This window comes from Moschus berezovskii, chromosome 3, assembly GCF_049115385.1.
Source record: "Moschus berezovskii isolate FMDL1 chromosome 3, NW_MosBer_1.0, whole genome shotgun sequence".
Taxonomy (NCBI): domain Eukaryota; kingdom Metazoa; phylum Chordata; class Mammalia; order Artiodactyla; family Moschidae; genus Moschus; species Moschus berezovskii.
Window position 1 is genome coordinate 16,438,512 of NC_142462.1, and position 27,147 is coordinate 16,465,658.

General features: G+C 39.7%; 1 protein-coding gene across 1 annotated transcript in view; it reads left to right on the forward strand.

Annotated features, from left to right (window-relative positions):
- Positions 1-7,312: 7,312 nt before the first annotated feature.
- VPS50 (VPS50 subunit of EARP/GARPII complex) overlaps positions 7,313-27,147 on the forward strand; it is a 134,232-nt gene continuing 114,397 nt past the window's right edge. The window contains exons 1-2 of the mRNA XM_088833270.1: positions 7,313-7,445; positions 17,366-17,430. Coding sequence (XP_088689396.1) covers positions 7,413-7,445; positions 17,366-17,430 — 98 coding nt within the window. The 5' untranslated portion in view covers positions 7,313-7,412. The remainder of the gene's footprint in view (positions 7,446-17,365; positions 17,431-27,147) is intronic.

Genomic DNA, 27,147 nt, shown 5'->3' on the forward strand with positions numbered 1-27,147 from the left:
TAAGGAATAAAAGGTTTTTTTAATTCCTATCTATTAGATATAAACAAAATAAGAAACTGATTTGTTCTTTTAACTTGACTTTTAAAGCTGATATAGGAAGAATGGAAAAAGAACGTCTGGGGAAGTTATGACATAGAAACAGTAGATTCCTTTAAGTTCTAAGGATAAAGAGGAGAATGAGGCAGAAACGAAGAAGAGAAAAATTAACTGAATTAAATATTGGGCAAAGAGAAAGACTAAAGGTATTTTGGAGAAATAATACTTTTAAACACATTTCTCCCTATTGTGTATATATTATTTTTTTTATCAGTTTGGAATCTAACTTTTTCCCCACATTTCATAAATTAGGTAAAAAACAGGTAGAGGTAACAGTTTGCTACAATATCTTTTTTTAAAAAAATATGTTTAATTAAAAAAGCCACAAACTATGTTAATAAATTGTTCTAAGTTTCACGGTAAGTGGTAACAAATTCATGACCTATAATAAAGTTTGCCAAGATAGAATGCATTAAAGAGTGTTGAACCTATATAAAAACTCCATAAAAAGAAACACGTTAAGTTTTTAGACTGTCTTAATTTTATTAATGAGTGCCATTGACAACAATTGTTGTCTTCAGAAAACAATAACCATCTATTGATTGAACTTCCTTTCCCCTACATGATCCTGTTTCTTTGCTGGAACAAACTGTGTTATTGTTAAAAGGTTCTGTGCTGTCCTTCAATTATCTGAGTGAATCTACAGCCAAGAGCAAATATTTACCTTATGCTCACAATTTTTAAAAAAGTAGTTAAAATGCACTTTATGCAGTACCTTACCTAAGAGGAGGAGGTATATTTTGCACCGAAGGACCCCAACCGTGCTGCTGAAGGGTTCCATGAATGCATCCTGTTCCATGCACACAGTGCCCTGTTCCTGGTGGTAACTTGGTTCATGGACCAGCAGCTGCTGGTTTATTTGCCAGGGAAATCAGCAGTGAGGTAACAGACCCTAGCCTGCCTCTTGCTTCTGTGATTTGAATACAGAATGAATGTGTATACAAAGGACACAGGGAGTGGAACACCTGTTATATGCTCTGCGAGAAGACAGGCTTGTGACTTTCAGAGCCACTTCTTAGCGATTATCAGTAATCGTCAGCATATTTCATGAATTATTCTTAGTTATTAATCATCACATGAAGCAAAACATCCTTTTGGGTGACTCTAATAAAAACGGTATGCTTTAATAATCATGAGCATATTGTGAAATTTTCTGAGAAAACAGAAGCTAGTATCCTATCATGGAAAACGATGCCGTTATTTTGAAATTGAATTTTTTCTATGCAAATCACAGTCTTTCATATATCTGCTAAAATAGTTATAAATCACCATGAAGTAACACGTAAAAGTTATTTCAAAGAAAACAGAGCATCTTAATATCTTTAAATATGCATTTTTCTGTGTAGTATTTCCTGTTAGAAAGGTCCACCATGGGTTTATTGAGTCTATGGATTCATCTTATTTTTAAAAGCAAACCACAGGTGCGTTTCCGAGTAACACTGAATCATGGACTGCGCTTGATTACAACAGATGATATCTGAGGCCACACTTTCGCAGCTGAAGCGCAGAGTAAGTGAGCCAACGGCTCAGAGGCCGCCTTGCCTCTACAGTGGAGTCTGGGCTATGGATTTTCTGCCTGGCCTTTCACTGCCAGGCAGTACACTTCCGCTTAGTTTACCTAGCTAGAAGTTAGCCTCTATTTCATTTCATGTCATCTACTGCAAGAAGTTTCCAGTCTGAGCCTCTACTATATAAAACAAAAACCTGCATCAAATCACGCAAAATTCCTTGCATAAATCATTTTTGAAAAGTAAAGGCTCACTGAAGAAGTTTGATGATAAAATAGGCAAAGAAAGAACATTCCTCAATTGTAATTGAAGGTAAAAAAAAAAGAGTGATAGTTATTTTGGAATTTAAGTTTGGAAATATTTTTTGGATTAAGGCTAACAGACCTGTGTGTGTGTGTTCATGCTTAGTTGGGCAGTAGTGTCTAACTCTGCAACACCATGGTCTGTAGCCTGCCAGGCTCCTCTGTCCCTGGGATTCTCCAGGCAAGAATACTGGAGTGGGTTGCCATTTCCTCTTACAGGGGGGATCGTCTTGACCCAGGGATCAAACTCTAGAGTCTCCCTGGATTGCAGTAGATTTTTTCACAGTCTGATCCACCAGACCTGCTCTTACTAGCAAAGTGACATTTGGAAAACCTGAGGCCTCTTCAAGTGAAGTGAAGTCGTTCAGTCGTGTCCGACTCTTTGTGACCTCATGGACTGTAACCTACCAGGATCCTCAGTCCATGGGATTTTTCAGGCAAGAATACTGGAGTGGGTTGCCATTTCCTTCTCCAGGGGATCTTCCCGACCCAGGGATCGAACCCGGGTCTCCTGCATTGTAGGCAGACGATCTCTCCAAGCTTCAGAAAGCAAAAAAAAGGGGTAAGCACGTCCCCCCAGGTAATTGTTACATCACAGATTTCTCTGTGCTGTTTCTAAGTCTTGTTTGTGCTGTCTAGAGAGAGCAGCACTGTTGCCACACTTACCTCATTACCCTCAACTGATTTTGTTGCATGTTTATGTTCCCTCCGGGTCCTAGAACGCAAAGACTGGTCTTACTCATCTATGGAGCTAGCATAGTGATTAACTAGTATTTTTCTTCAGTTGTTCCCCCAGAAATAAACCCCAAAATTCTTTAGTCCATGTCTTCTGATTCCCACTTGATGCTTGTGAAATGCCTACAAATATTTATATTGGATTTACAAAACACAATTTGGAAAGTAATATTGAAATTCTCCAGATAGCAGATAGACTCCCCCTCATATCTTTTAAATCAATATCCATCTCGAATTGCGTCTTATTAAATAAGCTCTTTCTAGTGTTTTTCAAACCCAGTAATGGTTCATGATGAAGTTTTTTGGGTCCTAAGCAGAGTGAGAGAAATAAAGATGATGCAGTGAGTTTTTCCTAATGTTAAATTTACTCAATTTAAAGGACTGATTTTTATTCTGCAATTTTTTGTTTCTTTTGTTATATTAAAATATCCTTTATTTTATGATACAGTGATAATAGATGTTACATAAATGAATTAGATGATCTTTTCATGTCAAGACACATAATAATGGGCTTCCTAGGTGGTGCAAGTGGTAAAGGACCCACGGAGGAGGGCATGGCAACCCACACCAGTATTCTTGCCTGAAGAATCCCAAGGACAGAGGAGCCTGGCGGGTTACAGCCCAGAGAGTCACACAGAGTAGGACACGACTAAAGTGACTTAGCATGCAAGCACATATTTAAAAATGACAATGATAGGCTCATCTTGGGAAAGTGCTGAGACAAAAGTCATGACAATGCTCCCTCTAGTGGCAAGTTGTACAAATAAAAATCTTAATCTGCTAGAGTAACTTACACAGGAAGCCACACAAGATAACGTTAAAATATAACTTCAATTGATTTCAGTTTTTAAGTACTGATGGTTTAAAGTGTTTTATCGTTATAAGAAACTTCCCATCATCTACATCTCACATTTCACCTGTAACCCACAGAGGAGCTCTGTTCAGGAGCCTATGGATTTCAAACATCCACACTCATCATTTACTAGTAGCATAGGAATGCTTTGGAATGGTAGGAAGAACTGGGAAGGAGAGGTGGTGACATGCCAATGCCAAGGTCAACAGAGAACAGTGGCTTACCAGATGGCTCAACGGTAAAGAATATGCCTGACAATGCAAAAGAAGCAAGAACAGAGGTTTGATCCCGGGGTCGGGGAAAATCGCCCGGAGAAGGGAATTGCATCCCACTCTAGTGTTCTTGCCTGGAGAATCTCATGGATAGAGGAGCTTGGCGGGCTATACAGTCCATGGGATTCTAAAAGTGGGACATGACTAAGCATGCAGGCACGCAAGAAGAACTGAGGAAAGAAAGCCCTGTCTTCTGATCTAATTCGATAGATCTCAGGAAAGATCAGAGTTTACAGGGAAGAGGTGGCTGCTAGCGAAGGCCATCACAATCACCCATGCCTGTACTAACTCCTATAGAGTTCGGTCTATAGTACTGCCTCCCAGAAACCCTGATCAATTCATATGGCCACTAAATGATTATCAGCAACGTCTTCCTTCCAGGGCCCCTCTCCAGGTCACTGCTTTACCTTCAGCAAGTGTCCTGTTTTTCTATCACTGCTCACTCAGGAAATGTCTTTACATTTTGCTGGGGAGGCCACATCTTTCGGCTGCTTTTATATTTATAGGATGACTAGAAATTCATCCTGGTCCTAATCAAACCAGGATCTCCACTTTTAATTTAAGCTTCAGAGTCTCCTTCTATTTGGGCCATCAGAAATATGCCCTTATGGGTGTGTGTGTGTGTGTGTGGCTCAGTCATGTCCAACTCTTGTGTGTGCGTGTATCGCTCAGTCATGTCCGACTCTTTGCGACCCTGTGGACTGTAGCCCGCCAGGCTTCTCTGTCCATGGCGATTCTCCAGGCAAGAATACTGGAGTGGGTTGCCATTTCCTTCTCCAGGGGATCTTCCCAACCCAGCGATCCCAGGTCTCCCGCACTGCAGGCAGATTCTTTACTGTCTGAGCCACCAGGGAAGCCCTTATCCTACTTTACAGCTAACACGACTGCCCCGAATCAGATCAACTTACTTCTTAGCCCGGATATTCCAATCTACAAAAATGGGGCTGGCATTCCTTCACAGAGGGACTACCATCCTAAAAACTTTTGTCAAGATTTGCTGGGAGGCCATCCACACTTCCCACTAGTTTGTTCTGGTCTACCACTAATGACCTTCAGACAACTGTGTGAGTACTAAATAAGTCTAATGCATTTATTTATTTTTGGATCTTTAGTTGCGGCATGCGAATTCTTAGTTGCAGCCTATGGGATCTTGTTCCCTGACCAGGGATTGAATCTGGGTCCCCTGCATTGGGAGTGTGGACTCTTGCCACCGGACTACCAGGGAGTCCTCTAATAAGTTTTACATATGTAGTTTTGAAAAATGGAAATGAAATGACATGCTTCACCTTTTAAAAAAAAGTGTGCTTTTGGGCTCTAGGTTTTTGTTTTTATTCTTTAGCTTAGGGAGTCAAAAAACCCATCATGTTTAGTTCAACTATTTTCTATAGTGTTAGGGTATACTGAATTAGGACATATATTTTATTTAGACAATAGCACTGATTTATTTTCCATGCTTCTACTATTATAGCTACAGCCTTTGAACTTTTAGAGGCCTGCGTTGTCCATTTCCTTTTAGTTTAAAAAAAAAACATACTAAGATGTAGAGTATTAACAGTCAAATATTGAGTTTTAATGCTTTCTTGCCTTTTCAGGTCAAGCAGATACAGAGACCACTCTTTCCCCCAATTTGGCTGATAGGAAAAAAACCAAATGAATGAAAAAAAAAAAAAAAACTTCTCTTTTTTTGTCACCTGCAGCCTTGTGTATGAGGGAAAAAATTCTGGGTCTGGATCTGGGTTCATTCTAAACAGTGTATTTTAAATGCTACAGCTGGCTGCCTATAAAAATTACTGAAGGTCTTAAAGAACTCCCACAAAAATGATAACTGTACCCTCCTCAGGTGAATCTGAACAATCATGTTTGAGAACTACTGGACTTAGATCCCCTCTAATACATACTTTTTAACTAAATTGTAAACTCCTTAAGGATCACAATTGTATTTTATCAATCTGAAGTGCTCAGAATAGGGTTAACTAGTGCCCAGAAATCAACAAATGTTTAGTGAATCGGGTTTCATTTCATATGCTAATATGGTCAGCAGTTTCTCTTTCACAGACTTCCAATCAATAAGAACTGTCTGGCAATTAAGATTATAGCAGGTAATCCGCTGTAATGAACTACACTGCTGCTGCTGCTGCCAAGTCACATCAGTCGTGTCTGACTCTGTGTGACCCCATAGATGGCAGCCTAACAGGTTCCTCTGTCCCTGGGATTCTCCAGGCAAGAACACTGGAGTGGGTTGCCATTTCCTTCTTCAAGGCATGAAAGTGAAAAGTGAAAGTGAAGTAGCTCAGTCTTGTCCGACTCTTAGTGACCCCATGGACTGTAGCCTACCAGGCTCCTCCGTCCATGGGATTCTCCAGGCAAGAGTACTGGAGTGGGTTGCCATTGCCTTCTCCGAATGAACTACACTAAGGTTGCCCAAAAGGCACTGGAATTTCTTCATGGGGTTAGAAGTAATAGAGTCAGGAAAGGATATAGGTAAGCATATATTTCAAAAGGAAATATCAGGCACAATGATAAAACTATGCACAGGGTGGTTCTGTTGGAGTAGAGAACTGTGTAGAATTACAACTATAATACTTCATCATTATGAAGTGCCTTACAATTTATAAATTGCATTTACTTACTTGTGTGGGTAAGTGAGATACCACATGTACAGCTATTAGCAAGGTTTCTGACGGTAAGTTTCTGACAGGTAACAAGCTCTCAATACATGTGTGCTATTATTAATTGTTGGCTCTGGGTCACTTTTTCTGTTATTCTTATAATTGGACAGTTTTTTCTTAAATTGAGCCCCCAAAGACTCCCCTATTGCTTTCCTCAATGTAACTAAACTGCTGTAAGTTGAAAAGAGGACATTAAAGTGACATGCCGACTTAGTATTACTGTTGCTATATTAATATTTTCAATTTTGATTTGCCTTAGATTCAGTTCAGTTCAGTCGCTCAGTCGTGTCCGACTCTCCGCGACCCCATGAATCACAGCACGCCAGCCTTGCCTTAGATTACACAGGTGATAAAATGATAAGCGGGGAGTTAAATACTTTGGTTTTGGTTTTCTGCTGTGAATACCAAGACTGAGGAAGAAGAGCCCTAACCGCAACCTGGACCACACTTTTCCTCAGGCCCAGCGCCACCTGGGGAATGCCAAGTTCTCTTGGAGCGTCCAGCCCCTTCGCGTCAGTCTGTCGTCCTTTCACTTCGCCCCGGAGACCAGGTGGGGTTCCTCCACTACATCCCTAAGGGGCCTCAGTCAGGTTTATATACTGTCTCCTCAGTATTTGTTCCTGGTCACCTAAGAATTAAGTTTTTGCCGCCTCCCCGAAGCAGAGCTACCGATACCTCTTTAAAGACCGGCGACTGCCGCGGTCTCTAGGAGCAACAAGTTTTGTGCACTTAACCAGAGCGTCGGCTGTTTTGCTTGCCGGGAACTGTAGTACCTGGACCGTTCTCTCGCCTCTATGGCAGGTGCGACGGCAGCCGAAGGACTACAATTCCCAGCATGCTAGGGGAAAGGAAGGGAAACCCGGTCGGCAGTTCCACGTGACCACTCACTATGGCTTCCCTGTGTCGGGGCCAGCAGTTTGGTGGTTGTGAATGATCTGTTAGTTCTCTGCTGCAGGATACCGCCTCACGAATTCGACATGCAAAAAATCAAATCTCTTATGACCCGGCAGGTAAGTTGCAGAGGGTGAAGCAAAGGTCTCCTTCATCTCTTCTGGGAGAGGAGCCGAGATACTCTGTCCCTGGGCCGCAGGCAAGCAGATATCCAAGTTATAGGTGGTGGCAGGTGTCAGGGGCACTATAAATTCCGGGCACACCCTGGAAAACTCACCTGACCCGCGGGGTTCGGAGCCTTGCTGAGGTGGGACCCGGTGACCCAAGAACATTCCTTTAGAGAAGGCCAATTAGGGAGTCGGATGCTATCTTTGTCTCCCCCTTCCCCCCTTTGCCAGTTTTCCAGTGATCGCCCTAGCTGTACTGCCGGGTTCCCTGTATCCTTAAGCTGCCTGGTTGTCTGAGGGTGGCCTGGGTAGGGAAGTGAGGTCTGTGCAATAGAGATGACTAGAAAGAGTTGGGGAAAAAAAGCAGTTGAAGGCAGAGTTGATATTGCTAGCTTTATGACTTGGGCAAGTCCCTAAATCTAGTAGCATAAGTTTCCTGAAGTGAGAATAATAATTATTTTTGTTCATCTTGTTTCACAGTTCTGTTATGAAAGTCATCAGTAAGTTAGCGTCTGTTAAATGATACTTTAAAAAACAAAGTCATTGTCATGGCAAACTAATGATCTTTCATTTTTTGCCACCATGTTAAATCTTGAATAAAAACTTTGGCTGTTTTCTGTCATAAGTTATAGGGATATCCTAATAATCTGTCAGCTTCCTTCAAGTCAGAAATGGCAGAAATCTTTTTTCATGTACTTATTGATTATGGTTTGGTTTTAGATACCTTTATTTGTTTCAGCTGTAATGTTTTACTAGAATTGGCCATTCTTTATTATTTTTATATTAGAGAGGGTAATTTAGATTAGAATTTTAAATCAGTGTCATTTTGAGAACGTTGGAGAATGTGGAGACGAAGCATTTAGTGAAAGATTCATTTTGTGAATATTTTTGTTGTTGATGAAAAAAGACTACAAATTCCAAATTAATTTTTTTGATAGTTTAGAATTTGAGAGACATTTGAGTAGATTACACATTGCAGGTCTCTGGTGAAGAATACACAAATTCTATGTGATTATTTTTCTCTGTCCAATTATGTTGTTATTGTCATGAAGATAAAGTTTTAAAGTTCTGTGAATTATAAAATATTTAATTAAGTGGATTGTAAGATTTGGCAGTTCCTTACATTTGTTGAGTCCTGGTCTTATGCTTCATAACACTTCTTTCTTGAGAATGGGTTTGAATCCTGGTCCATCCTATGTCTGTGTAACCTTGAGCAACTTTCAGTTCAGTTCAGTTGCTCAGTCGTGTCCGACTCTCCGCGACCCCATGAATCACAGCACGCCAGGCCTCCCTGTCCATCACCAACTCCCGGAGTTCACTCAAACTCATGTCCACAGAGTCGGTGATGCCATCCAGCCATCTCATTCTCCGTTGTCCCCTTCTCCTCTCGCCCCCAACCTTTCCCAGCATCAGAGTCTTTTCCAGTGAGTCAACTTTACCGAACTTAAAAAAAATTAGTTTTCAATTGAAGGATAATTGATTTGCAGAATTTTGTTGGTTTCTGCCAAACATCAACATGAATCAGCCATAGGTATACATATGTCTCCTCCCCCTTAAACCTCTCTCCCATCTCCCCCCCACCATCCCACCCCTCTAGGTTGATACAGAGCCCCTGTTTGAGTTCCTTAAGTCATACAGCAGATTCCCATTGGCTCTGTATTTTACATGTGGTGATGTAAGTTTCCATGTTACTGTCTGCATACCTCTCACCCTCTCCTCCCCCAGCCTCTGCCACATCCCCAAGTCTGTTCTCTATGTCTGTGTCTCCATTGCTGCCCTTCAGATAATTTCATCAGTGCCATCTTGCTAGATTCCATAGATATGTGTTAGAATACGATATTTATCTTTCTCTTTCTGACTCACTTCACTCTGTACAGTAGGTTCTAGGTTCATCCACCTCATTAGAACTGACTCGAATGCATTCCTTTTTATGGCTGAATCATATTCCTTTGTGTGTATGTACCACAGCTTCTTTATCCATTCATCTGTCAATGGACATCGAGGTTGCTTCCATGTTCTAGCTATTGTAAATAGTGCTGCAATGAACATTGGGATACATGTGTCTTTTTAAATTTTGGTTTCCTTAGGGTGTATGCTTAGTAGTGGGATTGCTGGGTCATATGGTGGTTTTATTCATAGTTTTTTAAGAAATCTCCATACTCTCTTCCATATTGGATGTATCAATTTACATTCCCACCAGCAATGCCAGAGGGTTCTCTTTTCTTCACACCCTCTCTAGCATTTATTATTTATAGACTTTTTGATGATGGCCATTCTGACTGGTGTGAGGTGATACCTCATTGTAGTTCTGATTTGCATTTCTCTAATAATGAGCGATGTTGAGCATCTTTTCATGTGTTTGTTAGCCATCTGTATGTCTTCTATGGAGAAATGTCTGTTTAGGTCCTTTCCCCACTTTCTGATTGGGTTTTTGTTTTTCTGGTATTGAGTTGTACAAGCTGCTTGTATATTTTGGAAATTAATTCTTTATCAGTTGTTTCATTTGCTATTATTTTGTCCCTTTCTGAGGGTTGCCTTTTCACCTTGTTTATAGTTTCTTTTGCTGTGCAAAAGCCTTTGAATTTAACTGGGTCCAGCTTGTTTATTTTTGTTTTTATTTTCATTACTTCAGGAGGAGGGTCATAGAGGATCTTGCTTTATGTCACTGAGTGTTCTGCCTGTGTTTTCCTCTGAGAGTTTTATAGTTTCTGGTCTTACACTTAGGTCTTTGATCCGTTTTGAGTTTATCTTTGTGTATGGTGTTAGGAAGTGTTCTCATTTCATTCTTTCACACATAGCTGTCCAGTTTCCCAGCTCCATTTAATGAGGAGGCTGTCCTTGCCCCATCGGTCCCTTTTTTGAGCATCTGTTTTCACATTTTTCTAACAGGAACGATAGCATGTATCAGATGGGGCTTTCCTCGCAGTGTTTATATGATATGATCAAAGTAAAGAGATAAAGGAATTAACAGTTCCTGGGGCTAACAAAGAAGTGCATAACCACAGAGATTATCTCAGTGGCTGCATTGATGGTGGAAAAACAGGAAAACTGGAAGCTGGCTGTTGCAGAAATTCAAGCAGTCGTTGATTTCTGGCTGACTTTAGTAGCCATTTGACTTTTAAAACAATATACACTTCTGTATATTATGCCACTAATACCCCTAAATTGCCTCTGTCATGCTGAATTTGGACTTTTGTGCAGCAGCTAAGTTTGGTGCCCTCTCCTGTTGCTTGCTGGTGGTTCAGCGTAGTCAACATTGCCATCATTGTACTTTGGTTGGTTTGTTTTCTAACCCTACTTTGTAAAAGTGAGAGAGAAAAAATACAGAAGTCCAGATAACCAGTGATAATAAGTTTATGTCTCCTGAATGTCATGAAATTGTTCTCAAAATGGTAACTCTTCAGCCTCGGTCATTTGTTTATCGGATTGAGCAGGTAAAACTGCTTAGTTGGGATAGGAAAAAAAAAAAAGCTAAAGAACACATACAAAAAGCTGAAACTGTACTGTATAGAAGGTGAGGTAAAATTAGGAGTTTCACACAGAGTTTTAAGGTCATCCTAACTATATTTGCTTATGGCTTGACTTCCACATATTTGTGTGTGTTAGTTGCTCAGTCATGTCTGACGCTTTGCAACTCCATGGACTGTAGCCCGCCAGGCTCCTTTGTCCATGGCATTCTCCAGGCAAGGATACTGGAGTGATTTGCCATTCCTTTCAGTAGGGGATCTTCCTGACCCAGGGATCGAACTTGGATCTCCTGCATTGCAGGCAGATTCTTTACTGTCTGAACCACCAGAGAAGCCTCATATTTAATCATTATTCATACACTTTTTATGAATCTACCAGGTGTGAAAGGAGGATGCTGTCTGGCATCGGGAATTTTATTTGTACTGTTCATTGTTAGGTTAAATATAGCAGTATTACAAATAAATACAAATAAAGATGTTTCTTTTTGGAGGTGCTAAAGAGTATGCTGATAATATATTGCTATTAATGTGAAGAGGTGGGAAATCAAGCACTCTAACAACTTTTGACATTTCGGCACTCCAAGGATCTTGGTTTGGAGGAGAGTGTAGAGCAGCCTTTGTTAGCTCTCTCTGTTTACATGAGTTCCTTTGTTCTGCTTTATCCATGATGCTGGCCTCTGTTCTTTCAGTTTGTTCAGCAAGTGCTTACCGAACACTGTGTACCAGGCACCATTCTAAGTCTGGGGAATGCAGCAGTAACAGAACAGACATGTGTGAAGGCAGTCATGGTGATACACGTTTCAGAGGGATAGAGGATAGAGAGTTCTGGGAGTTGTTGGCGATTTAGGGTCATTTATAACTTCTAGATGGGGCTTTCCAGGTGGCTCAGTGGTAAAGAATCCTCCTGCCAATGCGGGAGATGAGGGGCGTAGGTTTGATCCCTGAGTCTGGAAGATCCCCTGCGGGAGGAAATGGCACCTTACTCCAGTATTCTTGCCTGGGAAATTCCACGGACAGAGGAGCCTGGTGGGCTACAGTCCGCGGGGTCGCAAAGAGCTGGACTCGCCCGAGCAACTGAGCGCACGCAGCACGTTCTCTTTAGCTGTGGTGGCCATAGCAGGCCTCCCTGAGAGGTGACATTGGCGGTAAAACCTGAAGGAGGTGAGGGAGTGCGTTCTGAGGATGTCTGGGAAGGCGCATTCTGGGTGGAAGGAAAAGCAGATGCAGAGGCCTTGAGGCAGGAGCATCTTTGAAGGGCAGCAAGAGGCCAGTGTGGGAGGAGTGAAGTGAGTGAGGAGAGAAATGGTAGGAAATGAGGTCAGGGAGCGAGGGCAGGAGGCCAGATCACGTAGAGCGTCATCTCCATCTCATCTTCTCTGCTTCTCTTCTCACTCATGGTAAGGCCAGGGCCACCAGTAAGGATGCTAATACAGTAATCCAAGTGAGACAGGCTGTGGGCCTTCCTCAGGATGCTAGCAGTGGAAGTGTTGACAAAAGGTCAGATCGTGAGTATGTTGTGAATATGGAGTTGACAGAATTTCTTAATAGATCGGATTTGGGCTGTGAGAGAAAGAGAGACTTCAAGGTTGACTCCATATGGTTTGGCCCCAGCAACTGGAAGAATTGAGTTGACCTGGGTAAGACTGAGGGAGGAACAGATTGAAGGAAGGAAGCAAGTTTTTAGACTTGTTCATTTGAAAGCCTATCGGCTGTTTGGAGGAAGAAAGTAGGCAGTTGGCTGAGAGAGCTCGAATTTTTGAGGCGAAATCCAGGGTATAGGTAAACATTCAGGAGTCACGAGAATCAGGAGGCTGTGTATGCTGGCTAAGATCACCAATGGCGTTAAGTGTGGAAATAAAACCAGAGTCCAAGTTGGAGCTTTTGAGGACTCCGTGTTCTGAGCTCAGGGATTTAGGAAGGCAGGTTGAGAAGGAGCAGCATTCCCCCGGAAGCGTTCTCCTGCATCCCAAAGAGCATCCCAAGGGGCATCCCAAAGAGCATCCCAAGGGGCATCCCAAAGAGCATCCCAAGGGGCATCCCAAAGAGCGCCTCTCCTGTAGCAGATGCTCAGTACATATCTGTTGGATAAAGAGAACATCCCAACCAGTTAGGTGCAAGCAAAGAACCAAAAAGAAGAGGGAGTGATCAGCTGTATTAAACGCTGCACATGGGCCATGGAGGGTAGAATAGGAGTGAGCCTCTGGACTGAGCAGCAGTAAGGTCACTGTGGCTCGACAGCAGCGCTGCAGTAAGGTGGTGAGGAGGAATGCCCGATCCGGGTGGGTTTGAGAGAAACCGAGGGCTGAGTATAAACACTCTGAATTTTGCCGAAACTTTTGCTTGAGAAGAGAAGGAATCACAAACCACGTTGCATGCTCCTTTTGAGCACTGGGACCTACGTTGCTGGTCTCATCGATGGAAGTTGAAGATTCACGTAGACGAAACAGAAGTAAATCTGAAGTGTAATCTGATTTGGCAAAGAAAGTTGCCCAGGCGGGTATTATTTATGATGGATTTTGTATAGGGGAATTATGAAACAAAAACCAGATACAAAAGAAAATCCACCAGTGGCTAATGATTAGAGTGAAATTTCCATTTAATAAAGGCAGAGCACTATAGTTATAGAACTTGAAGCTCCAATACTTTGGCCACCTGATGTGAAGAGCCGACTCATTGGAAAAGACCCTGATGCTGGGAAAGATTGAGGGCAAAAAGGAGAAGAGGGCGGCAGAGGATGAGATGGTTAGATAGCATCACCAACTCAATGGACATGATCCTTAGCAAGCTCCGGGAGACAGTGGAGGACAGAGGAGTCTGGTGTGCTGCAGTCCACGGGGTCACAAAAAGTTGGACATGACTTAGTGACTGAACAACAGCAGCAGTGCAGTTATTACTATGACTTCTGCTTTAAAGAGGTGAAAATAAAATGAAAATGGCGACTTCATGTTTGTTAATAGAAATTTATAAAAGTGCTAATCACATCTATAATCCTAAAATACAGATGGGTGTCAGATATTGTACTTTGAGGAATTTTCCTAACTCTTGGTTTCTGTCTTGATGAGATAAAAGCATTTCTCTGTGATGTTCAGAATAATGGTCAACACTTAAAGGGTGTTTACCATGTGCCAGACACTGTTTCTGGCCTCTCATGTATGTTATCTCCTTTATCCCTTATAAGAGCCTCTGAGTTATTGTTCCTATCGTTAGACTATGATGATAGGCAGATTGTTCCAGATGGCAGAAGCCATTCTTTGAATCCCTTGCTTCCTAACATGGATATAGGGTTTCCAGTTTTTATTTTATTTTGTACGTTTGGTGGAAAGTTGCCACGTATTAATATTAGTAGCAACTAACTTGGAGGCAAGGTGTTTTTCTGGATACTGGTATATACCACTTGTTTGCTTTTTTAGACATTGGATTCTTTCCTCAACTCTGGGGAAAGAGAAAATGACACCTGATATATTCTTCCAAGAATTTCTGTTAGGTTGGTTAAACAAATGGTTTGTTTAAAAGGCATGAACATTATATTTTAAAAAGATATTTTAGGATTGGTTGTGGTTTTGAATCAAATTATGAAGTTTTACCCTCATGTATGTATATATGAATGCATAGAAGTGTGTGTCTATGAAATGGATTTTGTTGTTGTTCAGTTGCTAAGTCGGGTCTGACTCTTAGAAATCCCACGCAGTCTAGCATGCGGGGCTCCTCTTTCTGCCACTCTTTGCCTGAGTTTGCTCAAATTCATATCCATTGAGTCAGTGATGCTTTCTAACCATCTCATCCTCCGTCACCCCCTTTTCCTTTTGCATCAGGGTTTTTTCCAGTGAGTCAGATGTTTGCATCATGTGGCCAAAGTGTTGGAGCTTCACCTTCAGCATTAGTCCTTCCAATGAGTATTCAGGGTTGATTTCCTTTAGGATGGACTGGTTTGATCTGCTTGCAGCCCAAGGGGTAATTCTGTAATCCAGCCTTGCTCTCTTGACCATTTTTGGTGCTATGCCCTTATGATGACTATTGGTGAGAAATTGGGACAAGGAAGAACACACACACACCAGTAGTTTCACAGTTTAATTTTCTCACTCGTTGTAAGACTTTAAGCCTCAGTGCGTGCATGCATGCTCAGTCGTGGCTGACTCTTTGCTACCCTATGGACTGTAGCCCATCCTGTTTCTCTGTCCATGAAATTTTCCAATCAAGAATACTGGAGTGGATTGTCATTTCCTACTCTAAGGGAATCTTTCCAACCCACGAATCGAACCCATGTCTCTTGTTTCTCCTGTATTGGCAGGCAGATTCTTTACTACTGTGCCACCTGGGAAGCCCTTAAGTGTCCTTATGCTTTTCTTATTCCTGCAGATTTCCCTAGAAACTTCATTTTAAAGTCAGTTTCATGTTCTCATGGGAACGGGGTTTTAATTAGCTGGAGGTTGGAGCCTAACCAAGGCTCCAAATAAGTTACTAATTTCTTTGGCGTTTACTCTGTTTCTGGAATTGTGCTAGCCCTAGGCTAGAGAGGCAAACAGAACTTGGTCTTTCCCTTCTCTTGGGTCCAGAGAGAGGGGTATGTTTACTATTTAAAAATTTGCTACTTTGGCAGAGGTGTTGGGAAATGTCTCGCAGGGTTTCCAAAACATTAGAAATGATAGCAGTCACCTGGGTTGCTTGTTAAAATGCAATTCCTTGTCCTGATCCAGAAATACCTATTTATCAGGTCTGTGCTGTGACTTAGGAACAAACTTCCTAGGTGATGGAGCTGGTCCATAGGCAACGCTGAGAAACAGTGTTTCTTTGAAACGTAGGATTTAGGAAAATTTCACAGAGGAGCTCTGAAAGTGGGGTGTTGGTTTGGTGGGGTGGAGGAGAGGATTACGGGGAGAATGAGAGCGGTCAAGAGAGGGAGAGCTGCGGATGGAGAGAGAGGAGGGAGAGAAGGCTGGCGGGGCGGGGCATTTTCTGGGGAAAATGGAAGATTGAGGATGAAGCGGAGCACCTTGTCATAAAAAAATTATAGCTATGATTGGCAGTATTTTATATTAGGGAAGATAAAATATACACCTCTATAATTTAAAGATGAGTAAGTTCTACTCTAAGTCTCAAATAAATGTGCCATATATTTTGGTTACTATGGACACCAGCAGGCCAGTATTGGATAGCTAAAGGACAAAAACCCAACAGCATAAGTCTCTCCTTAAGTTCATGTACCGGCTGATTTTGCTTCCAGACTATTGTTACAGGGATTTTCGGGGTCTGCTTTGAATAGCCTATGTTAAAAAGAGGCTTTTAAAGAAAATTTAAATTGCGCACTTCTTTCTGTCTTGATACCTATCCTGGTGTACAAATGAGACATTCAGAATCCCTGAATTCTTGAATCAGAATGCCTGAATACAGAAAGTTGTTGTATAGTCACTCAGTTGTGTCCGACTCTTTGCTACGTCATCCATGGGTCATAGCCCACCAGGCTCCTCTGTCCATGGGATGCTCCAGGCAAGAATCCTGGAGTGGGTTGCCATTTCCTTCTCCAGGGGATCTTCCCAACCTAGGGATTGAGCCTGGGTCTCTGGCTTGGCAGGCAGATTATTGACCACTGAGCTCTGAGGGAACCTGGAATAGACAAAGTACCAAAGAGCTAAAGCAGTGAGACGTGAGATTTAACTCTCAGTTATGTAGTATAAATTGGAAACATTGATGAGCATGATAAGGTAAATCCTAGGGATTACTTATTATTAATTAAGCCTTTATCATTTAAAAATTTATCATTTAAAAGTCTTTGGTTACTTCAGTCATAATGCTTGGACTTTTTGCCAAGGTCCAATCTGGCAAATGAATTTGGTCCTAATTCATAGCTCAGTGCTTTTATGGGATGCTTTTTGTCACCCAAGTTTCTTCTCTTTTGGCTGTTTTTGAATAATGGTTAACTTAGACTTCAACCATTAGGTATGAAGTTGCCATATAGTGATTTTATTTTGAATTTCCAGAAGCACATCTTTCCTTGATTTAATAATAGTACTGTATGTATTGTGAGAGCTGTTTTTAGAAACATATTCTATATATTGTACAACAGGAATATGTCTTTTTAAAATGGTGATTTTTATTTCAGTAAGTATAGTCTAACTTAGGGTTGAGAAATATGAATGGAAAGTCTTTTGCTAACAACTGATGGTCTCAGTGAAAGAAGGGGAAGGCTTTGCAGCTTATTTTTGACTTCTCCTGCAGTTCTCTTTATACACTAAAATGTTAAAAAGCAACTGATCAAGGAGATAAACAAATTGCACATATCTGCACATCAAAATCAATAAACTTGGTGGTAATATAACAAGACAAACAAGCAAAAAAGTATTTTCTCTCATGTTACAGTTCTGCAGCACAGTTGAAATTCTTCTCTTTTTTATCTTTATTTTTTTGAAGGGTCTGAAAAGTCCTCCAGAGAGCCTCAGTGATCTTGGTGCCATTGAGAGTCTCCGGGTCCCTGGAAAGATATTGATCTACATGAGTGAGCGTGACTTTTTGCTTCCTGAAGAAAATATTATTGCCTTTGGATACTAATTGATTCACAGAAGCTTTTCCCTCCCACAGGCATATGGTTGTTGTGATGATCTGGGTAAAGTTTTATAATGCAGTACGCTTGGGGCTTGTTTCTGCTGTCATCCTCACTGGGATGCAGTATGATTCATTATTGTGAAGCAGAAAATGCGAAATTGATAAATTTAGAGTTGATTACTGCATCAAATTCTTTGCCCGAAAGCAGTGATATATATATATATATATAAATGAAACGTATTGATTCATCTGCTGTAATTCAGATAAATGAAATGATTTACTTTTTATGCTGTAACACTGAGCTACAAATCATAGTAAATTATGTTTTCGTGATGAAGCAGAGATATTTGAATAAGTAGCTAAAGCATAGCTTATACTAAATTGTAGATATCTTGGATTTTAACCCCCTGATGTTCATGTGCACTTGGCCGTCTGCAGATTTAATAGGTGTTGTTTGAACGCTAGCTGGCCCCCCCCAGGAGAAATATTAGCCGTTGTTAAATAAGTCAGTCCCTGCTGTGCCTCACTCTGGGCCCCACTGCTCCGAGCCGCCTCCGTCTGTAGTAGCTCCATCACAGATCAAAGCCAGTTTTGAATGTCTGCTCTTGCGATTTTCAATTTGGGGATCATATCTGAAACTACTGTTTGTTTTCTGTGCCTGGCAGCTTAGTACAAGGGCTTGTTTCTCTTGATTGGCCGTCACAGGGACCCTTATCACACCTCGGTGTCAGCTGCTTAGGAGGAAGATTTCCCACCTCTTTGAGGCGCCTTCCCCCCTAAAGTGAATTTTGTATTTACTGCTTAGCTTTTTTGTATTAGGTCAGATCCAAATACGATGAAATTCTAACCAACCCTTTTGCATGAAATGGCTCAGACAGAAGCCTTATAGAGGCATTTTGAATCGTTGTATACGTAGTGTTAGAAAAGACTATTGGATGTGATAAAATTGGGCATTGAGAGATAACCATTAATCCTAATTGACAGATCACTTTCTATTTTTTTGACTTAAAAAAAAGTGTATCAGGCATTATGAACATGCCTTGAATTAGATGGCATTAGATGTTTCAGAACCACAGTGAAACTGATGAGTGAGCCCCTTTAAAAAAAATGCAGTAATGTATTGCATAGAACTTTCTGTTGTCTTTAAACCGTGAGCTCATGATGTCTTTCCAGTAGCGGTAGGTAGTGAATTTATAATGATCATATTATACAGTCTTCTTACTGACTCCCAACTATCAGTGATCAGCAGTGTATACTTTTTTGTTAAAATTTTTTTTATTTTAAGAATTTTTGAAAGTTTTACATTGGAGTATAGTTGATTAATGCACAGGGAACTCTACTCAATATTCTGTAATAACCTAAATGGAAAAAGAATTTGAAAAAAATAGATACATATATATGTTTAGCAATGTATACTTTTAAGATGGTGGGCTCTGGGAGAACAGTCTGAAATCACAGGGTCAACAGGTGTAAATGGTTCAAGTGATGATTAAGCCTGGGGCAGTAGTCTGATTGACACATGCTAAGAAGACCATTTAGGTAAACTGTAGTATCTCTGCTTTAATTTAGCCTTTAGCCTAGAGAAACTTTTAAATGTTAATTCATTTAATAGCTCTCCCTTACTCAAGTATGGGTAGAACATTAAAAAGAAAAAAGCATCTTTTATCTTCAGGGCTGGACCCATTTCTTTTGTCTGTTCTTGTCATCGTGTCGAAGTTATAACAGGGAGTTGAGATTTCATTGGGGTTTTCAAGAAAGAAAGTTTAGCTTGGGTGTGTTATGTATAAAGGGAAAGTAGGAGGGGTTATTTAAATGGAGCATATGAAATGGCTGTGTTTTAGGTTAGAAATGGTTTAATATTGGCTGATTTCATATGTTCAATGCAGAAAAAGGAGGGTAGTTAAGGAGAGCTGAAGAAGGGCGCCAGGTGAGCTTGATAATCTAGAAAGTACTGTTGATTTTTTTTTTTCTTTGAGTACTATATAAATTCTGAGTGGAAGAAACCTTAGAAATCATCTGGTACAGTTTCTGTGTTTTATAGACAAGATGACACTGTATCCAATCATTAGAGGAGATGCAAGTCAGTAATAATCCATATTATTGGAAATTTGGGATTTGGGTGGAGAAAATAGTATGGAAGGTAAAAAAGAAAAAAGCGTTCTTTTCAGAACTTTGCCATAGGAAAGGAGAACTTTGAGGTAGATTAAAAAAATCATAGCTTAAATACTTCAGAGCCGAGGTCAGTGGTGCCCACGTTTTGCGCATTAGAATTGCTAGTACCCAGGCCATTGTTGTTGGTTAGTTGCTCAGTCATGTCTGACTCTTTGCGACCCCATGGACTGTAGCCCGCCAGGGTCCTCTGTCCATGGGATTCTCCAGGAAGGAATACTGGAGTGGGTTGCCATTTCATTCTCCAGGGGATCTTCCCAACCCAGGGATCGAACCTGGGCCTCCTGCGTTGCTGGCAGATTCTTTACCTCTGAGGTTCCCCATTCTAATTACTGCGTGTGGGGTGGAGCTAGGCGTCTATAGTGTTTCAGGATCCCCAGCCGATTCCGGTGAGGAGCCACATTTGGGAACCGCTGGCCAAGCTGAGGGTGCAGTGAGGAGAAAGGAGGGACCACGGAAACTGTTCTAGATAAAAATTTGGTAGTTTTCCTGACAATTTTTGTGGGAAAAAAGTAGAACAAAGAGTTAGTGATGATCTAAAATTTTATTTTTGGGAAATGGATACTGTTTTTTTCAAATTAATGGGATTTTTTTTGTGCAGAGGTAAGGCTATAAGAAATTAATCTATACTGTATTTGTTGACTGAATATTTATTTAAGGAAATGTATACTGTTTGATGGAGAAGGCAAAGGCACCCCACTCCAGTACTCTTGCCTGGGAAATCCCATGGACAGAGGAGCCTGGTGGGCTGCAGTCCATGGGGTCGCTAAGAGTCGGGCATGACTGAGCGACTTCACTTTCTATTTTCACTCTCATGCTTTGGAGAAGGAAATGGCAACCCACTCCAGTGTTCTTGCCTGGAGAATCCCAGGGACAGAGGAGCCTAGTGGGCTGCTGTCTGTGGGGTCGCACAGAGTCGGACACGACTGAAGTGACTTAGCAGCAGCAGTAGCAGCAGCATACTGTTTGAATCACATGAAAGATTTTTAGATAATTTAATTGGTTATAAGAATTCTGAAGAATTAAGACCAAAATTTATTATGGTATGTAATAATTGTAATAGCCACATGTTTAGTAGTTACAGAACACTAGGACTGTTTGAAAGGACTTACTGAATCATGGTTTAAAAATACCTGAACTTTATAAATCTACATCTAAGCTTTAGGTAAACTTCCCATAGCGCCTCCATAATAGTTACATGTCATAAACCTGAAAAAGAGAACTAATACTAATATTATTTATAAATTTATACTGAAATACTGCCTCCTTAACAATAAGGATTTTTTTGGGGCGGGTTAGTTTCTTTTTTTTTTTAGGCCTTGATCTTACTGGCTCATTAATACAAATAGGATTCTGCTGTGTTTACTCTTGCACGGTTGGTTTAGCTATGCCTTTGATTTTTTTCATTAAGGAAAAATAAAGGGTGTGGAGCCAAAAGAAATCTGTTGCTATCAAAACCTGAAAATATATTTGTCTAAATATAAGAAAATATTTTTGTTTGTATGCCTAATTTATTCCACAAATATTTATTGAGTACCTACCTACTCTGTGGCATTTCTACTATATGACATTCTGGGATTTTGAGTAGAGTGTATGCTAGCTTTTAGAATACCTCTGTGAAGTAAGAGAAATGGATTGACCGACTTCTTAGTATCCATGAAAAGACTCCTAAAACGACCCTAATTACAGAGCTTTATTTTCAGAACTTTACCAGGACATGAGGAAAGTGCTGGAATAAGAGCTGGGAGAGCTGGTTCAAGTATTGACTTAAACGTTTAGCTTAAAGGGAAGTCATTTTAATAGCTTTATACCTCAGCTTCCTCATCTGTGAAAACGTGATTAAACTAGAGCCCTTTTAGCGCTGTTTTTTTTTTTTTTTGGTATCTCTATTGTAATATTTGTAGGAGAGATACGACATAACAATACAATCGAAAGAATGAACTGATCAATTTTTTTTTTAAAGAAGATGAGTATATTACTGTCTGATATAGACAGAATTAGTATCAACACTTTTGACTAGGAGACTTTTTTAGCTTTAGTGTTTGGGATAAAAACTTTCAATTTAGGAATATGTTTCATTTAAGACAGGTGTCTTCTGCAGGTTGTTCCGAGAGGGATTGTAGCTATGGATCTGCAAAATTATTTAGAATTTTTCTTAGGCACTCTTGGGTAAAAATGTTTATCTGTGTTCTTTTTAACCATTAATGAAATTCTGCTTCTCTTGGCTTTAGGTGCTTTGGGATTCTTAACCATTCTTTGTAGCAGATCATAAAAGATCAGTTACACTGTGCATCTGGCAATGATTTATTGTGCTTTGGCAATGATTCGTTGACCCAGGCAGTTACTAAATTAGGAAGATGCAAAGAGGTACACGACTCTGTTCCTCCCTCAGCCTGAGTAAAAGAGACCAGCGGAAATAGACAGCATGGGAGGATGTAGTAGAAGTCTGTAGTGAGGTATGCATGGTGGCAGCAAGCTAAGGGACGGTGCGGGAAGGCTGGGTCTCCTGGAGTTGGCGATGAATGTGTTTTTGAAGGATAGCTAGTGTACAGATGGAGTTTTGAGTGGCAGTCCTGTGCCAGGATACTGATTAAAAAGATAATATGAGGTTTAGGAAAAGAAGAAAAGTTAAAATTTGAGAGACATTTAAGAAACAGGATTTAGGACTGAGGATTTTATTGGCTGTCGAAGGTGAAAGAATTGGAAAGACTGAGGTCATTGGACACTGGGTTTGAAGGTGCTATGATATCTTTTCTCAGAATAGATAGAAATCTCAATTTAAAAGAAATTCTTTTAAAGAGAGGATCTGATCAGGTGTTTGAAAACTAAAACCAGAAGCCCTAAATTAAGGCTTAGACACTGGACTTTTCTGTGTGTGCTTCAGTTTATGTGTTTTGTCTTCAGCTTTAGCTTGTCAGGCATGTGTCAAATAGCTTGATAGTTTTCACTGAAGTTGAGAAATTTTTAAAGATAGCTTTTAAAAATAGATGTATATTTGATGCCTCCATCCAAAGCAGTTACCTTTAATGTTTTATCATAGGAATATATTTGGGATAAAATAGCATAGCTATTGAATAAGAGAAGTAGGTAAAACTATTTGGCAGAGTATCAAATATGAAAGTTTTGCTTGATCATTTTGTGATTTTTATTGCATGTTAATAATTCAGTGCATTTCTATGAATAGTCAGTTTTTCTTCCATGTATCTTTCTTAAAGACAAATATGTATATATTTGGGTTGTTATTTTGAGGAAAGAATTAAAATAATGCCACTTTAATAATAACCTTTTTATAAAATCTATAAATCATGTTGCTAAAACCTTTCAAATTGTAGCACTAATAACATTCCACTAGATGGCACTGACAGCCTGAAGAAAAACAGAGTTGGCTTGAAAAGCTATGTTTTATTTAAATCACACAGAAGATGATGAACCGGCTGCTTTGATAGATTATTGTTATAATAATTTTAAGAAAATATGCCATTTCCCCAGCGTAATCAGACATCTGTCAATTCATTATAAACTTACATTGGTAGATGTATAGTTTTAGGGTATTTGTGATCTTGAATCCAATTTCATTTGGAAACAGAAAAATCTGTTTTTATTCAGTGATTTATGATTTTTACAATACTGATTGCATATTGAAAACTCTGTTTTTGTCTTCCTTCAAGCTCTGTATAGTTTTCGATAATCATGTTTTGTTCTCAATTAGAACTCTAATGTGATGTTAACTTTAGTAAGACTATGATTTCTGTTTTTAGTATTTATTAGAATAGCTTTTTGTTGTTGTTGTTGACTCATGAAAAATGCAAGCAGACAGATAAACCTTTTGTCCTGGCAAACCTAGATTCATGCTGTGTAAGAGCAAACATTCTTTACTGCCTCACTTGTGCCCAATACAGTGCATTCTATATTTATTCTGGTATATAATGTGAACTATGGCGTGCTGTGATTCATGGGGTTGCAGAGAGTCGGACACGACTGAGCGACTGAACTGAACTGAACTGATGGTCTGATAAACTATGTACAGAAATGGAAGATGGTTTGCATTTCTTCTTTTATTCTACTTTACATTTTTCTGCAGGATTTTGAAAGCTGACCTGTGAAGATTTTTGCATTCACCTTTTTATTTGAATAAAAACCTACTACCGAAGATGATAAGTTTCCAGGCTGTTCTGTGGGTTTAAAAATTAAATTACTTTTCAAAGAGAATATTGAACCGAATAATGTTAAGGAGAACTGTTAAGCTGTCATAACTAACTTTTTACACTTATGAAAGTGAATAGGATTGAAAGCTTGAGCCTGGGTTGATATTTTTAATTAGTGTGGTATTTTGGATAATTTGAAAGTAGTGATTCCATATAAAATTTTTAGTTTTTCTTTTCCCTCCTGGACTTGAATACATCCTCTTAAGAGGTGAATTCTTAAGTGGGAAGTAGTTTTGTAAAGTTATAGCCTGGTTTCTTTGGAAACCATACATATATTGGAAATGTTTTATAACACCTTTACACTTGAGGGCTCCAATTGTTTTATAGACTTGAATCCCCAGTTCTCATATAACCTTTTGTTGTAATGTTAAGAGGAAACATGGCTTGGCTAAAATCAAAGATGTTGACTTAAATTTCTATTCTGATTTTCTTTCTTTTTTGAAAAGTTACATTTGCAGTATGCATTTTTATATATATTAATATGTTCATGTAGCTCTATCTCAGAGATGATCAGGATAGAAGAATAGACTAGGTAGTATGTATTATATACAACCTTATGGTGTACTGTGCCTGCTGGAAAAGACAGCCCCTAAAACACTGAATGGCTTCTTCATTATCTTCCACTTTCCCAAAATGTTCCTGCTTGGTGTATTAATGTAAAAAAATGTTGAATGTTTATGCTTGTTTTTGGATATAGCAACTGGCACCGTGGTAATGTGTTAAGATATTTTTAGTAAATGAAAAATACGGTCCTAGTTTATATAAAGGCGTGTTGAATTTTAACAGCATCACAATTGTTCCATTTTCTTGGCACTTGGTGTCCACGTAGCCTCTCCCCCATGACATTTTTCTGCCTTGCGGGAAGTCATCCACTGTTACTTAACTTGTTGTATGCTTTCCCACTCCACTGCTTTTACTTCTGCTTCACTTTATTTTTTTACCCTTATTCCCCCAATCTCTAATATCTGAAAATTTTACCTTTTATCATGTTCTGTAAATGCCGCCACTTCCACCAGCTATCCGATGGTAGCTCACGATCCTTTAATGCCCTTCATTTTGTTTGTATTTCCTTTATGTTCTGCCTTGCATCATCATTTGCTCATCTATTACTTCAGCAGCTGCTTGAGCAAAGAGCTGTATTTCACTCATCTTTGTTTCTTTATGACCTAGCACAGAGGATTTTTACATAGTGGGACTTTAATTTAAAAAGTTCTTAAATTGGAATATGCGACTTGACTGGGAAATAAGAGATAATGGAGCTTTGCTAGTAGGCAGGTTATTTCCTAATGATAATGTGGGAGAGAGGTTTGATTTGTTCTTTTTTGACATCTGTATTTTTGTTTCTATGTCCTTTACAATTAAGCTCATTAATTGTAGTTTTTCTCCAGCTTTAATTCTGGGGTGACATTCGTGTACTTATTTGAGGTGTAGTTGATTACCCACCCTTAGTAGGCAAGTTGTGACACGTTTGATGAATGGTTTGTAGTTGCTGACAAATTATTTTTGGATTTTCAAAGTTTTCAGAGCATTCCTACCACTATTAATAATAATGTGTTTATTAGTTACTGTGTGTCATAACTTTACTATAAAAATTCTTTAAAAAACTGTACTCTTAATAGCAGTCCGTAAGACTAATATATTTTATTACCAAACATAGTTAAGGCATCTAATCTTCTTGTAACTTTTAAGAACGTTACATATTTTAATATTGGCTTGAGGAGTTTCATTTGTTATTCTATTCCCCTGATTATACCTTTAAATTTGTTTTGTAGGGAATCTTTTGTTCATTTTGTTTATGCAAAGTTTTGCCACATACATATATATAGGCTTGCAAAATTGGTTCTGTTTTAGGTGAAGAATTAATATTTTATACATTTCCAATCCTAGGAAACTAGTTTACATAATAGTAAAATTATGGAGTGATTGTTTTAAGAATATGCCATCTAGTTGTTTCTTTTTATTTTTCTTCTTTACATACATAAAGTATTCCTACAATCATTTTACATTTATTGTTACTTCTATTGAGAAAAAAGAAGCCTTTCCTGAGGAGTTTGTGGATAATTTTGACTATCAAAGCAAGAACATACGGTCTCTCCCTTTCCCTTTGTTCTTATATTCCTTTTTTTCATACAGTTCACTGTGTAAATTAGTTTTGGTTTGATCCATGATTTCTGTCTACAGTGTGCCTTGGCACTTGGGAGCAAATGATGGGGAATAAAGAAAAGCCTCCGTCCTCAAGAAGCGTGTAATCTGATGGAGCCCCCGGCACTGACAGCAATGAGGCGTTCAGAGAGTGATTGGATGGTGGCTGAGTCTTACAGACAACAGTGCAGCGGGATTGAGGGAACACGGTGATCGTGATTGCAGGCAGAACCCAGTGTGTTCTGACTGAGTTCAGATGCACCTGTTCAAACAGGAGCCCCTGAAAGGAGAGGGTGTTTTGTAGGGACATGGCGTCAGGCATTTGTTTGGGTTGAATTCTGCTTTGTGTGCTGTGTTTCTTTTTCTGCCTTCCTTGATTTTTCTCTCTCCCTCAGTTCCAGGTTACTTAGTCCAGTGTTTAAGTGTTACGTGTCACTTCTTTGAAATTATTTTGAGCCTGTCTGCTCTCAGTGATATAATTGCTAGTGTTCTAGGAAGGAATGGCATTTGACCTTTTATATACATATATAGATTGTACATTTTATTTTTTTTTTACAGATACATCACCTTTGTGAAATGAGCATTTGTGAGATATTTATAAATCATGTTTTCCCTCTGACATTCTTAATAACTTTGGATATTTGTTTCACTGTCATTTGGAGTGTGTGTGTATGTCCTTTACAGGTGGGAAAAAAATAGGCATGAGGAGACTCAGTTGCTGTTAACTGAGGTTAGTAGCCGAGTTGCAGCTAAAGCCTCTGTCTTTCCCTTGAGATTAGTCAATAGGTAGTATAGGGAGAACCTCAGCGCGGAGGTAATGCCGTTGAAATTTGCACATCTGAGATGACAGTGCTCATTCACTGCAGTCTATTTGCATTTCCAACTTGTTTCACATCTGATAGTTTTCATTCTTAGAAATTTTTGTAATCTTCCGTTTTTTTGTGTGTGAATAGTCCCAGGTACATTTATTTGCCAGTGGTGCTGTGGGTTTACTAGGGAGGCATACCCTTGCTCGGGCTCTATTCCTTCCCTCAGCTTGCAGTATCTGAAGCTGGTATTTCAGATGCCTGCGCCCCTTTAGGGAGGGAGAGTGCCAGGAATTTCTGATGTCTTTTTCTATTTCATGTCTCACTG